The following is a 17,188-nucleotide window of genomic DNA, read 5'->3' as shown; positions in this document are numbered from 1 at the left end:
GAGAGGAAGATCTTCCGTCCCATGATTCACTCCCCAAGTGAACCCAACGGCTGATGCTATGCCAATCCGAAGCCAGGAGCCTCTTCCGGGTCTCCCACGTGGGTGCAGGGTTCCAAAGCTTTGGGCCATCCTCGACTGCTTTCCCAGGCCACAAGCAGGGAGCTGGAAGGGAAGCGGGGCTGCTGGGATTAGAACCGGCGCCCATATGGGATCCCGGGCGTGCAAGGCAAGGACCTTAACCACTTGCACCATTGCGCCAAGTCCCACAAGTTTCATCTTAAGCCTAATGCCAAACACACAAATATTGGCATCTTCAGTTACTCATATGATGCAGTTACTAAGATACTAAGAGCATTTTTCATTTCAGAAAAAGAGCCCAAAGATTATTATTAACTGACTTTACTGTTTTAAATATACATATTAAATTGAGAAATAAGTGTAGAGACAGTAGATTTTCTTTAAACTTTGGTATTAACTCTTTGATTAAAAAATACAGATATATTGGGCCGGGCGCAATAGCGTAGTGGTTAAGGTCCTCGCCTGAACACGCCCGGGATCCCATATGGGCGCTGGTTCTAATCCCGGCAGCTCCACTTCACTTCTAGCTCCCTGCTAGTGGCCTGGGAAAGCAGTCAAGGACGGCCCAGAGCATTGGGACCCTGCAGCTGCATGGGAGACCTGGAAAGAAGTTCCTGGCTCCTGGCTTTGGATTGGTGCAGCACTGGCCATTGCAGCCACTTGGGGAGTGAGTCATCTGATAGAATATCTTCCTCTCTGTCTCTCCTCCTCTCTATATATATCTGTCTTTCCAATAAAAATAAACAAATCTTTAAAAAAAAATGTATATATATATATATATACATATATATCAGCTGTACCTTAATTGTTTTGTATCTGCACTTGTATGATTGTCTTAGAATGACTGCCAAGAAGCAAGCACAGTGATAAGCCTTTGTGTTCTCAAGAGTCACTTACCTGGGTGTCCCTGTCAGTAGGGAGCAAAGTTGTATTCAACCTCAGCACAGTTGACATATGGGAGCAGATAATTTTTTGTTGCCAGTCTCTTTTGGGGCATGCTTGTCTCTAGTCGAGAACTACCACCTCAAGGGTACTTTAAAATTTTCATGAGTAGATGGAATTAAGACAGGTTTATTTTTGTTTGAAAAATTTTTGAAATACATGATTTTTTTTCTTTTTTGAAAATCATGTTTACTGAGAGGAGAGACAGAGAAAGATATCTCTTCCATCCACTGGTTCACTCCCCAAATGGCCACAACAGCCAAAGTTGAGCTTTTCTGAAGTCAAGAGCTCCTTCCAGGTGTTCTATGAGGGTTCAGGTTTGCCAGACTTTGGACCATCCTCTGCTGTTTTCCCAGGACATTAGCAGGGAGCTGGATTAGAAGTAGAGGAGGTGGGACATGAACTAATCAGCATCACAGGTGTCAGCACCACAGGTGCCAGCACCACAGGTGGAGGATTAGCCTGTTGAGCCACTGTGCCAGCCCCCTGCAGTTTTTTCATAACTCAGGTTTTCTGTGAATTTTTTACGTTTTATTTTACATTAACTTGAAAATCCTGTCAAATCTGAGTTTCTTTGCTACTCTGTCATTTTTGAAGGTGCTGGTGATTGTGAAATTTCTTGTGTGATCTCAGTAAAAACTTACTATATAATTAGTTGCATATACAAAAATAGCACTTAACTGCTGGCTTTGCTGTATTCCATATGAAATAAAATACTTCTAGTCAAAATTATGTGGTTATTGTGGTTGGCATAGTGTTTTAAAAGGCTAATTTTCTGCCAGTAGTGCTGGCATCCCATATAGTGCCAGTTTCCCACCTGGTCCACTTCCCATCCAGTTCCCTACTTGTGAACTGGGGTAGCAATAGAGGATGCCTCAATCCTTGGGCCTCTCTACCCAGAAAGATGCTTGAGGCTCCTGGCTTCAGTTTGGCTCGGCTCTGACCATTGTGGGCATTTGAGGAGTTAGGCAGCAGGTGGAAGATCTTTCTTTCTCTCTCTGTAGATCTTGCTTTTAGATAAAAATGAAGAAATTTTTTTAATGTGATGATCTAAATGTAACAGAGAATTGAGTTTACATTTGGGACTGCTAAGGTCTTTGTTGTATGTTGCCCAAAGGAAACTAGACTGGGCCTCAAAGCTTGTTCTTAGTTATATTGGTCAGTAGTTGCTTCTGCAGTGTGCCAGCCATCTTTTGCCCCAGAGTATAAATACAAGAAAAAATTATACCCTTCTCTATATGTGTATATATTTGTTTTTCCTTCCCAGGGTCCTGTTATGCCAGGGAGTCATTCGGTGGAAAGATTTGTAATAGAAGAGAATCTTCACTGTATCATTAAGTCCCATTGGAAGGAAAGGAAGACTTGGTAAGCTGTTTTCCATGGTGCTTTCTGATAGAAAAAGAACAGCATTTCTTGATTCGATAAGAGCAAAATGCATGTTAGAAGTGTAAGAAAATGTTTTGTCATCCTAACTCCCTGTATTGCTAACTAAAACTGGTCTCTGGAAAACACTTGGTCTGGAGGCTCTGCACCCTCAGTGTTACTTGAGGTGCTGTGTAACAGTGTACAGAAGGTGCTGGGTGGGATGGATTCTGTGGATATTTGCTGTATTATTGCAGAACGAGCTATTTTTGGTTTGAAATAAATGATGCCAAGTGTTTTTCCTGTTTTCCAGTATTTAGGTACCCATGCTTTTGGTGCAGTATATTTTTAGTAAAATATTGTTAGATCTTGAAAAGTGTGCCTATTTACTTTTTAACTGAAATTTTACTTTTTATAGTGCTGCACAGCTAGTGAGCTATCCAGGGAAGAACAAGATCCCTTTGAATTACCACATAGTTGAGGTATGCATTTCACATGGAGCTTGTTCTAAATTTCAGAATCTTTGACTTTCAAATCTAATTTATGCTTGGCTTTTTCTGTTGTTGTTTTGTTTTGTTTTTTGCCACTTGTCGGACACTGAAAAATAACAGGAATGAGGAAGTCGCTGTCAGTTTTGGTGCTCTGTTAGCAGTGTTAGTAAAAGAAAAGAGGAGGTTGAGACCACTAGACAAATGGAATTTGAGTTGCCCGTAAAGTATTTACAGGGTATATCTTCGTTCCTGGATAATTATCAAGGATTATGCATTCATGGGTAATTATCAAGTTGACGTTAAACTTTTATGATTTTTCCTCTTGACATGTTTGTGTTACTTCAGGCAGGTAACATGTCAGTTCATTTGGCCTCTTATTTAATAGCATCAAACCTGCCTGGTGTATAATTTTCTATATAATAGGGTAGGAATGAGTATAGTATCTCAACAACTGAATGTTTTGAAACTGTGAACAAGTACTTTTCGTCCATTTTAACCATACACAGGGTCACAGTAGTACAGTTGAACAGCTGGCGGAGATTGGTGTCACAGAGTTGTCCGCTTGACACATAGACCGGTAGTTACTGCTTTACCCTGTTAGGTTCAGGAATTCTTGAGAGAGCCCAGGTATATCAGAGTTCACCTTTATATTATACTTTTGTACATTTTTTTTTAAGATTTATTTATTTATTGGAAAGACAGATATACAGAGAGGATAGACAGAGGAAGATCTTCCATCCAGTGGTTCACTCCCCAAGCTGCTGTAATGGCTGGAGCTGAGCCAATCAGGAGCCAAGAGCTTCTTCTGGGTCTCCCACATGGGTGCAGGATCCCAAAGCATTGGGCTGTCCTCCACTGCTTTGCCATGCCACAAGCAGGGAGCTAGATGGAAAGAAGGGCTGCCAGAATTAGAACCAGCACCCATATGGGATCCCAGTGTGTTCATGGTGAGGACTTAAGCCACTAGGCTATTGCACTGGGCCCACAGTTTTATACTTATTAATAAACAGTAGTCTGGTAAAATTATCTGTCCTAACTTAATTAGACTTGAGTTTACTTTTGCTATTAACTTGGCTCCTTGACATGTCAGTTGAAGTACAGAGTACGTCATTTTAAGTCTGTACAATGTGTAGAAATTAAGCAGAATGAAGCTTAGGGGTGTGAAAGATGGGATAGGAGAGGAGAATATAGGCTAGGGCTTTAGAATTCTGGGTATGGGCCTGGTGCGGTGGCTCAATGGCTAAATCCTCAGCTTGCAAGCACCAGGATCCCATATGGGTACTGGTTCATGTCCCAGCTGCCCTACTTCTGATCTGATCCAGCTTCCTACTTGTGGCCTCGCAGAATGGTAGAGGATGGCCAAAAGTTGTCTTGGGACCATGCACCCCTGTGAGAGACCTGGAAGAAGCTCCTGGATCCTGGCTTCAGATTGGCTCAGCTCCGGCTGTTGTGGTCACTTGAAGCAGAAGATGGAAAGCCTTTCTGTCTCTCCATATATCTGATCTGCCTTTCCATAAAAATAAATAAAAGTCTTTAAAACAAACAAACAAAAAAGAATTCTGAGTAGATGGACTACTGGTTATGTGGGTTGATCAAAAGTTTCTGAAAAGGAGGCATGGCAAAGATGTCTTGGAGTGCTGCAAAGATCTAACGTCTGTTCCAAGTAGCAGGGTGGGATGACTTGATTACTACCGGTTCATATCCTCAGATACTAATGAGGGATTACAGGAATGAAGCTCTGATCTGTTGAGTCCCTCCCTAAACTCCAGTAAGCCTAGCTGTTTCCATTTGAGAATTAATTACGTGGTCCACTGGGAAGGAGTGTGGATCAAATAAGAGTTAACTTTTTTTCTTTAGTTATGCAGAAGTATATTCATTTTCTGTAGTCAACTACAGGTCTTTACGAGAGCAAAATTTGAAGGTTTAAAAGGTCATTCTTTTTTCATTACAAATACCGTCAAGTTAGAATTTAGGAATAAGACCTTTTCGGTAGTGGCTGTGCAGAGATAGCCTTTGTTTTGAGTTAATGACACTGGCTTGTTCTGTAGGTGATCTTTGCAGAGCTGTTCCAGCTTCCAGCACCCCCTCATATTGATGTGATGTACACAACACTGCTCATTGAACTGTGCAAACTTCAGCCTGGCTCTCTGCCTCAAGTTGTATCCTTTATTGTTGTTTAAGAGATTATGAAGTATTTCTGCTTGTGAATTAAACTTTGCAATGTAATGTGTGTGTGCATGAGAGTATGCCTTTGTTGCATATGTGTAGAGTTGTATGCTAAAAAAGCGAGTGTGTAAGTAGAGGGACATGATACAGTTAGCTTTGATCCATCTCGCACGTCACAACAGGGGCTGTCGCCATGCCGTCAAACTCTTTCCGCCCTGAGGGCTCTTTGTACATGTGCACTAACCCTGCTGACACGGTAATCATTCCCTTGCTTTGTAAATATAATTTCACTATGAACACAAAAAGAATGCTGTGCCATTTAGAGGTTCAGGTCTCTTAATAGTATTTAAAATGTTTACTATCTGTTTTTTTGTGCTTCTCTGAGGTTCTGGGAGAAGTAGATTAATCTCCCACTACAATTATGGATTTCCTTATTTTTTTCTTGTGGTTCCATTAGTCATCTTTTTGGTAAAGTGAATCTTTTATCACTTTGCAGTGATTATATTTTATAGATTTTTGCCTTAAAAAGTCTGTTTTCACCTGGTAATATAACCATGTTTTGGTTGAAATAGTGTTTTATCTTGGACTGTTTCATTGTATTTATTTATTAATAGCATCAAACTAGTTCTGTGCACTTTGAGAATCTTCATCTTAAGTATTTGTTTCAAGAATTCAGTATGTTTCCATTTCATTGTACATTGGTACTTTCAAATAGGGGACATATGTTCAGTGCAGGAATTTTAGTGCCACTTTGGCTGGCTGCCTCCCACTGAGATCTGGTACCAGCTTCCTAATGATGTGCATTTCAGGAAGCAGCAGGTGTATGTCAGGTAGTTGTTGTTGTTACCATGTGGGGATCTGGATGGAATTTTGGGCTCCTGGCCAAGCCCTGGTGTTGTAGATGTTTAAAGGAGAAACAGTTCATGAAAGTGTGCTTCTCCTGCCTCTGCCTTAGCCTTCTCCCTGCCCTTCTCTTTCTCCCTCCCCCTCCCAGCTGCTACTATATCTTTCAAATAAAAATGAACTTTTTAAAAAAGGCAGGAAGCATTTTATTTTCCTGTTAACAGTTACTTCAGAGGGAGGTTGAAATTTTCCTTATCATATCCACAGCTGGCACAAGCAACTGAAATGTTATATATGCGTTTGGACACTATGAATACTACATGTGTAGACAGGTATAATAATGCTTTATTTGTATACTTAATTTAATAGCTTCTCCTCAATGTGCTTTATGAATAAATTTGATGAAAATAGTTTTTACCCTCCTCAGATTTGAGTAATGACATGTCTGTTGTGTGCACCTACCTATTGCATTAAGACATTGTATTTTCTAATTTTGCTTCCAATGCCAAGTGCCCATATTCAGTTAATTCATTGTTTAAGTGTTTTGTCTTCAGTTTTCAAAGCTTTCACAATGGATTTTAGCTTTGTGTAGGAGAATTTAAAGGTATTTATTAATGCATCTATGATTTCAAGTCCTCTCACAGACATGGATAGAATCTCCTAAAATAGGATTTGTCAAGAAATCCTTCCAGACCTTTAGCTTCATAACTATTAACTTACAAAGAAGGATCTATGGTAACTATGTGCTGTTTTTCTGAGTGAAGTCTGTGTGGTCACCCTCATTAGGTGGTATTCTTTCTGTCAGTTTCCCAAATAAGGACACATATTGAACGTTTCTCCCATGTCCTTCTCTCTAAATTCCATATCTGAAAATTATCAGTAAGGGCTGTCCTGTGTCACTGATGTTACCTCAAATAATTTCAGTGGTTGAGAGATGTGCTTTAAGGTGCCTTGTCCTATTTTTTTCTTTGCTGTAGTTAACAAAATCACAGTTGTTGAGCATCCCTGTTGTGCCATTCGTTGAGCAAATACTTACAGGCTCCTCCAAAGTTCATACCATTATACAGTATTATAGTGGTAGGATCAGGTTTATATTTAAGGGAAATGGATAGTCCATGACATTTTGTATGTATAATGAAAAGAGCCTAAAGTGGTAAGATGCTTACTATGGCTCTATTTGTATAATGTTTTGTCTGCAATTTCTTTAGTCTCTCTCTTTTTTTTTTTTTTTTTTTTGGTCTCAGTTTCGTCATAGAAATGTCCCTACATATAACAGATGTTTCGATCATGTCATTCAGTTACCTAGAAAGAATAGAAGATATCGCTGCTAGAGGGGTGAGACAGGGACTGTTAAAAATGAATTAGAGAATTTGTAGAGAAAAGTAGCAGAAAATACGGTTGCAGGTGGGGGATTTCCTTTTATTAAATGTAGGATTAAGTCTTTATTTGTTTGAAAAATGATACAGCTTAGTTTTAAATTGTGACCACTTCTTTGTCTTCCCTTCTCCACTTAGGTTTATTAATTGGTTTTCTCACCATCTAAGTAACTTTCAGTTCCGTTGGAGCTGGGAAGATTGGTAAGGGTGATGTCTTTCATTCTTTTCTCTAGAGTCACAAAACTGTCCTTATTTCAAGCTGTGTAACATAAAATCAGCAGTCTTCACTGTGAAATATTTACTTGGTGGTTTATCTACCATGTGTAAATGGCATAGAAGGAAACTATTTGCAACTAAGATCAAGTTATGAATAAATGCAAATATAAAATTTACAAAACTACTTTTCTTCATCAGGTCAGATTGTCTTACACAAGATCTTGAAAGTCCCAAACCAAAGTTTGTACGAGAAGTTCTAGAAAAATGTATGAGGTAAGTTCTTTGTGTTTTCAGTACCAAATACTCATACTATGCAGTGATTTCAAATATATAGAAATATTGCCAAAACAATGCAAATAAACTTATGTCCTGTTCACGTTTTGTCCCATTTGCTCTGATACTCCTTTCCACCCGTGTTTCTCTGTGCAGCCAGTTTGTTGATCATACTTGTATTTAACCTTTTGAGAACAAGCTACAAACATAATGGCCAATTCACATCCTTCACAGTTCGCTACTTGTTTTTCTCAGATCAAAATCATAGTCCAATATAGCCAGCATGCAACTCTCCAAGTCAGGAAATTACCCTTGGAACAACTGTATTATACAGTTGTATCAGTAGAGACTCACGAGTTTGTTTCATTCAGTGAGTTATAAAACTTGAATTTTACTAATGTCCCCAACAGTCATACTAGTTGGTGCCCCAAATGACTACCATGGTCAGAGTACTGAGCCAATCTTAAGCCGGGAGCTTCTTCCAGGTCTCCCAAGTGGGTGCAGGAGCCCAAGGACTTGAGCCATTTTCTGCTGCTTTCCTAGACCATAAACAATGAATTGGATCAGAAGTGGAGTAGCTGTGACACAAACCCATATGGGATGCGAGCACCAGCAGGTGGAAGATTAGCCTGGTGACCAGTCCCTGTAATAAACTATTTGCCAGAAAACAGAGTATGATATTAATCAACAGCTGAGAAAATCAACTTTGTTAGAGATGTTTTACTTTTTTAATATCTAGCCTTCTGTTCATTTCTTTGAAAGCACAGTGGCAGAGAAACATCTTCCATCTGCCTATGCATACCACAAACACCTGCAATAGCCAGGGTTGGGCCAGGATGAAACCAGGATCCCAGAACCCTGTCTTGGTTTCCCGTGTGGGTGGCAGGCAACTACATGTTTGGACAATAATATACTGCCTTCCAAGGCACATTAGTAGGAAGCTGGATCCAAAGTAAGAGTGGCCAGCACTTGAACCTTCATTGTGATATGGAATGCTGGTATCTGAAACTGCAAGGGGATGAGGGAGAGGATGTTAAATTTATTTTCCTCACAGTTTCAGAGGTTTAAATTTTAAAAGCTCATTAGTTGACCATCTGATGAGGATGGTGAAGGGTGTGCAAAAGCAGTCAAGAGAATGGGCAGGCCCTGTCCTGAGGCTCTTATAACCACTCCTGTGATGACTTAAGGACTTTCCCATGATTCCTTCAGTGTTTTGAGTTCAGAGGTCAGTTTTGTCAAACCAATCAGGTATTTAAGAATGAATTTATGGGCTCTTGATGTGTTCTTTGCTCTTAATAGGTAATTAATTGGCTCTAGACCCTCTCACTGAACACATTTGTTTATTTGAAAGGCAAAGTTAGATGAGAGGAAGATCTGTCAGTTTAATCCCCAAATGATTACACAACAGCCATGCCAAAGCCAGGAGTCTGAAACTCCATCCAGCTCTCCTGCATAGATCCCAGGGGTCTAAGTACTCTCCCAGGAGCATTAGCAGGGAGTTGGATGCTGTGAACCGGGGCTGCAGCATGGCATTGCAGCGTTATAGGAAGTGGTTTAACCTGATGTGCCATGATGCTGTCCCCATACATAACTCTGTGTATGTGTGTATCTGTGTATGTATCAAGTCCAGCCTAGTAGCTCCTGCTTTTTCAGCTTTCCTCCCTGCTGTGACTTGCAAAAGCTTTGTTAGGCAGTAAGAAGGTTGGCTCCTGTTATCATCGGTATGGTTTTTTAAGCATAATGTAGCCAGTGTTCCAGGCATTCAGATTGTCTTCGCCGCTCTACCCAATGAATGCACCATATCCTTGTCCACCAGGCGGAAGACCCACCATCCCAGAAATCTCAGTCCAAACCAATGCATTTTAAAGTAGGCCTGAATTTTGGTTGTGCCAATTTAAGCAAAACTTGAAGGGCTTCCCCCCACCTTCACATTTCTTGTCCTTTCCAGGTAGATTGGGTTTACCATGAATGCTACTATGGATATATTCTGAGGCTGTTATTTGTATTACAGGTTGTCTTACCATCAGCGTATATTAGATATTGTTCCTCCTACCTTCTCAGCTCTGTGTCCTGCAAATCCAACCTGCGTTTACAAGTATGGAGATGAAAGCAGCAGTAAGTAATAAAACATACTTCTCTGTCTCTAAGTTACCTTCATGAGCATACTCTGAAATTGGCTAAAGTGAAGAATTTAGACCTACTTTTCTTAGGGCTTGAAGTTTGTATATTTAAGGCAGCCTATCACTAGCTGGTGTTTTGTTTGTCCTGTCATTATTTTGAAGATTTTCTTTGTAATTTGATTATCACTGGCTTATGAGTTTTGCTCTTTCGATACTGTTTACAATGTTATGTCTATGACATCATTTTAACTAATGTGCACGACAAGATGAATTTGCAGAACTGAAAATGGGTATGTATCATGATGATGGAGATTACTTGGATTGATTATCACTTAATAAATTAAGTTTGTAGTGTTGACAATGTGAGTACACACATCTGGCTGCCTGCTTCTAGAAGTAAATTTTTCAGTATTGTTTCTATTTTTGGTTGTGTTATCTCTGAGGATTGCCTTGTCAATCACAGGGATGATAATTTGATGATACCGTTTTGTACTTTGTCTGGTGTCTGTATGCTCAGTGATGGCAGCTATACATTGGTCATCACTGGTGGAGTTAGGTGTGCAGTGTTTGCATGTTTGGGTTTTCAGATTGCCCTGATCCGAGCCCTTCCACAAGCTTTCCATTTCACATGGTGTGGAGAGACTATGCATCTGAAAACTGCTCTAATCACCTTCTCACACCATTTACCTCATTCTCCCGATCACACCTGTTTTCCCTACAAATTGTGATGCTAGGTACATTTCCTATGTTGTCAACTCTAATAGATATAGAATATTTACACAAATTTCACCATAAGGAAATTGTTTCCAAGATTAGAAATCCAGCCAGGATGAGATTGCTTCTGATTGGTGGAACGCAGATGACATTGAGTCAGTATACTCATTGTCACTGTGCTTCATGCAACACCTAGAAGTCGCTGATCTACCTCATAGTGGCCCAGGGAATCTTCAAGTACAGCCTCTGCCATCATACAACTTGGACATTTTCTGTTCAGGAGTAGCTTAGCCCAGAGTCAGATCCTGACAGTCCCTCTTGTTTACCGTGTGGTTCTCAAAGCCTGGTCTGGCTGCTAGCTTTTTTATTTTATTTTTTTTTTTTCACCCTTAGATTTATTTTATCCCTTTTTTCTTTCCTATTCATTTGTGCCATTACTGCTGGCTTGAGGCCCCTTTTTAACTCCAGCTTCTATTTTCCCGGGATCTAGTCCAAGTATACATTGATTTATCTATCCTCGAACAAGCTACATTTATGATGATGTTGATATCTTTATCCCACCTCGTATGTGGGCTGCATGGCAAGTGACATGGTTCCTATTTTTCTGTTTTCCCCTCCCATTTTTGGAAAGAAGGTTACAGCAGGTATCAGTAGTAGTGTCTTCCTGTATTCTTTTGTACCTGACTTTATTCATGCCTGGTGTCTAATAATTCACAGTCTTTGTCAAGATTGCCTCTTTGTCTACCTAATATTGAAAGCAGATTTCCTGTTGCTCTGATGGCTTATAGGATGTCCTAGCACAGATCATACAGAATAAGGACTAGATGGGTAGGAACTAATAGCACAAGGAGTCACATCACATGATCATCTGGCTTATGTAGATTGAGATACTTGACTCAGCAGAAACAGTTTTACTTGATTCAAACTCAGGCTTATCAAAAATAAAAAGGGCAATGCCAAAATAAAAGATAAATAGCTTGTTTCTGAGCTGAGAGCTTGAAATAAGTCCAGAATAAGTAAGGGCTGCTTAAAAATGGTTATTAACTGTATCCTTTTTCCTCTTGCCTTCATCCCTAAGGAGCTTCAACATCCCTTGAGCTGTGTATTGATTAAGTGCTGATTTTCAGAGTTTTATTTTAAAATGAATTTTCAAAAGCTTTTTTATTATTTAACCATTTGTAAGAATAGCCCTTAAACATAATTCACTCTTCCTCTTGTTCTGTATTTAGATTCTCTGCCTGGACATTCTGTGGCCCTCTGTTTGGCTGTTGCCTTTAAAAGTAAAGCAACCAATGATGAAATATTCAGCATTCTAAAAGATGTACCAAACCCCAACCAGGATGATGATGATGGTAAGGGGTTAAAGTATAGATACATAGCCGGAGCTGTGTATTGGCTTTTCTTGTTACATGCTGAAATAGACTATGAAAATTACAGAGATTAAAACAGTGAAGTACTGGCACAAAAAAAAAAATTAGTGGAACAGATGACAAGTCTATTGTAACAATTAGGTAACCACTGATGGTAGGATGTTTTTTTTAAATCCTTACCTAAGAATCATAGAAAAATGACAAGAATAAAATTAAACATTAATGGTTCTTTGGGTATTTATTGCTGGATTTTTCAAAGAAATTTGTATTACGATACTAAAGAGAATGTAATTAGAGGACATAAGCAAAGTGGTGGTATCAACTTTAGATATTGTCAAATATCTTAAAGATGTATTAAGAAATAAGCTTGGGGTATTTATAAATTTTTGTGTTGATGTATGATGTTGCCATCCTGTAAGGAGAATATGCATAAAGAAATTAAATGCTAATTGTAAAAATGGATTACATAGGATTAACTAGGGAAAATAGTCCCATAAAACTAAGAAATAAGATTGTGTTCATTCTATATTTTGAGTATTTGAAATCAGTGATGGTCTGATTTTTAATATTTGAAAAACATATAAACGTCTGACATAGTATTTTGCTGTAAGCATATCATCTGTTCATTCCGGACAAGGTACTAAGGAATTCCTGTACTCATATTTTTTGCATCTTACTATGACATATCTTTCAGATGAAGGATTCAGTTTTAATCCATTAAAAATAGAAGTGTTTGTACAGACTCTGCTCCACTTGGCAGCCAAATCATTCAGCCACTCCTTCAGTGCTCTTGCCAAGTAAGTGCGACAGCAGCACCTAGCCTTTCTTGAACATTTGAAACTTTGCTTGCTAATGTTCATCAGGGATACAGTGATACTTAAAATTGTTTTAATCTGAGGTTCACAATGTATGATTTGTTGCAGTGGGCTTTGGTTTGTGTATGTACAGTATACATACACAAAGTGTGCTTTTTCATGCAGGCATTTAGAGAAATGATGAAAAGTTGGTTCCTTGGGACAATCATATCTGTCCAGGCATCCTCTCAAAGGAGGGTAAGCAGAGATGAGAGCCCTGCCCTGTTGGGGCAGCCACACCAAGGGTGGCATCTCATCCCATCTCTGAATCCAAGGCTTTGTCTAGGTTTTCTGCAGGGTTACAGCTTAGAGTAAAAGCAAGCACTTCACAATTGCAGACAGCTTCTTTTCTTCTTTCTTTCAAATTTATCTATTTTTATTGGAAAGTCAGATTTACAGAGACAGGAAAATCTTCCATAAACTGTTTCACTCCCTAAATGGTTGCATTGGCCGCAGCTCAGGAGCCAGGCCTGAAGCCAGGAGCTTCTTCCTGGTCTCCCAAGTTGTGCAGGATCCCAAGGCTTTGGATGATCCTCTACTGCTTTCCCAGACCACGAACAGGGAGCTGGAAGTGAAGTAGAGCAGCTGGAATGCAAACTAGCATCCACATGGGATCCTGGCACATGCAAGGCGAGGATTTAGCCACTAGGCCACCGTGCCAGGCCCTGAAGACATTTTTCTTAACTTTTACTTACCCTTGGATCCTGGACTTGTGCTATGCTGTGAATTTCTTATCTTTGATAACTTGTTAATACTTGATTGTCTTAAAAATTAAATAACTGAATAAAATGCTTCATGAATAAATATGTTTTTACTCTATCATAAAAGGTTTCATGAAGTCTTCAAAACGCTAGCAGAAAGTGATGAAGGAAAGTTGCATGTGCTGAGAGTTATGTTTGAGGTTTGGAGGAACCATCCACAGGTAAACATTAATTTTGAAAAATGTTGGCTCCCTGATTTTATCAGTATAAAAACTAGGCGATTTGTTACCTTTGTTTTAGTTTATAAAACATAAAATTTGAGTATGCCTTAGAATGACTGTTCAGTCTGTAACATTTTATGGATGTAGGATTAGTAATTCATTTCTTATGGAGCAAGTAGGATTTGTTTTTGAACTGTCATACTTCAGCACATTGCAAATGGTTAAGAATGTTTTTACTCTAGGATTGTACCCATTTGGTAGGAAATTATCATCAAAACAACTTGTCAATAGTTTTAGTAATCTCCAAATGTCTCGAGCTTCAGTAATTTTTAATACTTTGTATTGTAAAAAGGCATTGAAATGTTCCCAAACAGACTTTATGATAATTTTAACTTTTTGTGTTGGTTGATGTTACAAGCATGTACATTGTATAGTATTATATATATGTTATATATTTATTTTTAATTTAGGTGTTGCCATTTAGGGCTTCTCTTCAATTCAGTCTTTATTGATATGATAATATTTCTTATAGTACTAAAGCCAAGCAGAGGACAGAATAAATTTCAAGACCTAAATACAAACTGATTAATTCCATAGCCACTAAAATTAATTTTATAGCCCCTTTAACTTTTATAATAGTATTGTTTTTGGCATACATGCAAGTGTGACTTGCTTTAACTGTATTATAGATGATTGCTGTACTGGTAGATAAGATGATTCGTACACAGATTGTTGACTGTGCTGCAGTAGCAAATTGGATCTTCTCTTCAGAACTCTCTCGTGATTTTATCAGGTAATGGGAACGATGTTGTGTCTCATACATAAACTACAAATTCTGGTCCAAACTAGGTAGGATCAGTACACTAGTGGTCCAGTCTGGTAGGACTGAATTTAGCAGATTCCTGGCTAATGAAAATATCCATAGACAGTTATGTTGCAGTAACTCTTCAAATCATGCTTGTAAATCGAATGCAGACTGAACCAGTCAGGTAGAAGTGTTGTGGTTTGTGGAAGAATCTGAATTTTTGGAAGAGAAGACCTGGCAGAGCTGGCCATGTGTTGGAGTCTCTGCAAGGCCAGATGGACTTGGGAAGGTTCCTGCCTCATTAGGAATCAGACCTAGGATGCATCCCAAGAGCTCAGAATTGTGATAGATTACACAACAGGGTGGGCGAGGCAAAGCATCGACCCTGATGTTTGTGGGGGCACAGGGGCTTTGTCTTCTTGGTCATGAGATCCTAGATTTAATACAGTAGATTTATTGTACAGCTATTCCCCACAAAGACACAGAATTTCTCACTAAGTTTTGTCCTTATTTGTGAAATTTCTCAAACTTTAGAATCGGTTGAAACTGAGATAGATGATAGAACAAATGTTGCTGGAGAAATAAGACTGATTTACCAACAGCCCAGAATGATTAGCTTATGAAGTAGGCTTTTGACTCTGTAGTTGAGTCACCACTTGGGATGCCTGCACCACAAGTCAGAGTGCCTGGGTTTTAATCCCTGCTCTGGTTCAGTTCATCTCCTGCTGAGGAGTGCTTGGGAAGCAGCAGGTCCTTGGGCTCAGGTCCTTGGGTCCTTGTGATGCAGGCTGAATCCTGGTTCAGCCTCAACTGCTGGCAGGTACTTGGAGAATGCACCAGGAAATTGAAGACTGTCAGTTTCTCTGTGTCTTTCAAATAAAATGAAAATAGTTTTTAAAAATGAATAGGTTATTAAAGTTTTATTATCTACAACTTAATGTATTAATCAAATGCCTTGTTTTGCTTTAAGATTGTTTGTTTGGGAAATCTTGCATTCCACAATTCGAAAAATGAATAAACACGTTCTAAAGATCCAGAAGGAGCTAGAAGAAGCTAAAGAGAAACTCGCAAGGCAACATAAACGCGTAAGACTTGTTTAATTCATGAGTGTTTCAGAAAGGTGTACTAGAAGTGTTGGGAATACTCAAGATCCAGCAGTAGCTTGATGATGATAAAGCTGTTTTTTTGTTTTGTTTAAGATTGATTTGTTTGTTTATTGCAAAGTCAGATATATACAAAGAGGAGGAGAGACAGAGAGGAAGATCTTCTGTCCGATTATTCACTCCCAAGGTGAGCACAATGGCCAGAACCAATTCTGATCCAAAGGCAGAAGATTCTGGGTCTCCTACACGGGTGCAGGGTCCCAAGGCTTTGGGCCGTCCTCGACTACTTTCCCAGGCCACAAGCAGGGAGCTAGATGGGAAGTGGGGCTGCCGGGGTTAGAACCGGCTCCCATATGGGATCCCAGCATGTTCAAGGCAATGACTATCTGCTAGGCTACTGCGCCAGGCCCTAAAGCTGCTTTCTTGAGGCTTGATTATGTAAAGCTGTTTACAGAAACAGGTGGAGAAAGAAGCAGGTAGTCTGTTGTAAGGTGAACCTGTTAAGGAAGCTACAGATTTTACTTCTCCATAACCTACCATTTCAGAATCATTTTCTTGTTAGTACTTCTAAAAGAGGAAGAGAAGGGATGAATGTGGTTGTATTTCTGAGAAATCTCTGAGCAGGGGAAGACGAGATGCCGATCATTTTCCCAGTACTATGTGGAATGATGAAGCAGTTAGTCCCATGTTGACCAACTATTACGAATAGTAGTAAGAACTTTAGTATTTAGCCATGTCGGTGAGACGTGGTATGCTGGCTGCATTCTTTGACTTCACTTGACCAGATTTCCTCACATTATGTGTATTTACCAGAGTGATATGAACCTATAGCTGGTGTGAGTACCAGTCTGTGTGTGGACTTGGGAATACACATGCATTTAGGGTATAATATACGTTATCCAATGTTCAGTAGCTGCATGCAGCTCATAGTTCCAGTAACAGCATGGGTTTACACTATGTCCACGGCGGCAGAAAGTTCCAGTGATTGATGCCATCAGATTGATGCCAGCAGATTCTGGTTACTACATGTCAGTCATAGCCATTTCTACATAGGATGAGGACTAGCAGCTCTGACTCATGCTCTGTATAAGGGCCAGCCCAGCTTTTCCGTCTGGTCCGTTAGGGGCTGGAAGGTAAGCAAGCCGCCTCCCTTTGCTGTGTAGATGATCAAATGATGATGATGTCATAGCCAGCACCTCCACATTATTACCACGAGAAGAGCCTCTGCCTTTCCCTGGCCCCAGTAAGTACCTGTAGAACTTCTGAACCACAGCAAGTCTCTGAGGTGTACATGTGTGTATTGAGACTCCAGAACACACATCTGTAAGAATCATTTGATCAGATACACTACAGTCCTTCCCCTTGCTCCTGGAATTAATATGCTGGAATCCTAAATGCTGTTTTGCTTTGTCTTTTACAGCGAAGTGATGATGATGACAGAGGCAGTGATAGGAAAGATGGGGCGCTGGAGGAGCAAATAGAGAGACTGCAGGAGAAGGTAGAATCTGCTCAGAGTGAGCAGAAGAACCTCTTCCTCGTCATATTTCAGGTAC

General features: G+C 39.7%; 1 protein-coding gene across 3 annotated transcripts in view; it reads left to right on the top strand.

Moving 5' to 3' along the window:
* NCBP1 (nuclear cap binding protein subunit 1) overlaps positions 1 to 17,188 on the top strand; it is a 37,438-nt gene that overhangs the window by 18,091 nt on the left and 2,159 nt on the right. For all 3 annotated transcript variants that reach the window (XM_041004579.1, XM_041004580.1, XM_041004581.1), the window contains 13 exons: positions 2,288 to 2,385; positions 2,801 to 2,864; positions 4,922 to 5,032; positions 6,150 to 6,214; positions 7,397 to 7,459; positions 7,673 to 7,747; positions 9,759 to 9,862; positions 11,811 to 11,933; positions 12,646 to 12,748; positions 13,634 to 13,727; positions 14,417 to 14,520; positions 15,503 to 15,617; positions 17,056 to 17,184. In XM_041004579.1, the coding sequence (XP_040860513.1) occupies positions 2,288 to 2,385; positions 2,801 to 2,864; positions 4,922 to 5,032; positions 6,150 to 6,214; positions 7,397 to 7,459; positions 7,673 to 7,747; positions 9,759 to 9,862; positions 11,811 to 11,933; positions 12,646 to 12,748; positions 13,634 to 13,727; positions 14,417 to 14,520; positions 15,503 to 15,617; positions 17,056 to 17,184 (1,248 nt within the window). The remainder of the gene's footprint in view (positions 1 to 2,287; positions 2,386 to 2,800; positions 2,865 to 4,921; positions 5,033 to 6,149; positions 6,215 to 7,396; positions 7,460 to 7,672; positions 7,748 to 9,758; positions 9,863 to 11,810; positions 11,934 to 12,645; positions 12,749 to 13,633; positions 13,728 to 14,416; positions 14,521 to 15,502; positions 15,618 to 17,055; positions 17,185 to 17,188) is intronic.

The sequence above is a fragment of the Ochotona curzoniae genome, unplaced genomic scaffold (assembly GCF_017591425.1).
Source record: "Ochotona curzoniae isolate NIBS_2020 unplaced genomic scaffold, NIBS_Ocur_1.0 scaffold_3208, whole genome shotgun sequence".
Taxonomy (NCBI): domain Eukaryota; kingdom Metazoa; phylum Chordata; class Mammalia; order Lagomorpha; family Ochotonidae; genus Ochotona; species Ochotona curzoniae.
This window is presented reverse-complemented; position numbering and strand designations above follow the sequence as displayed.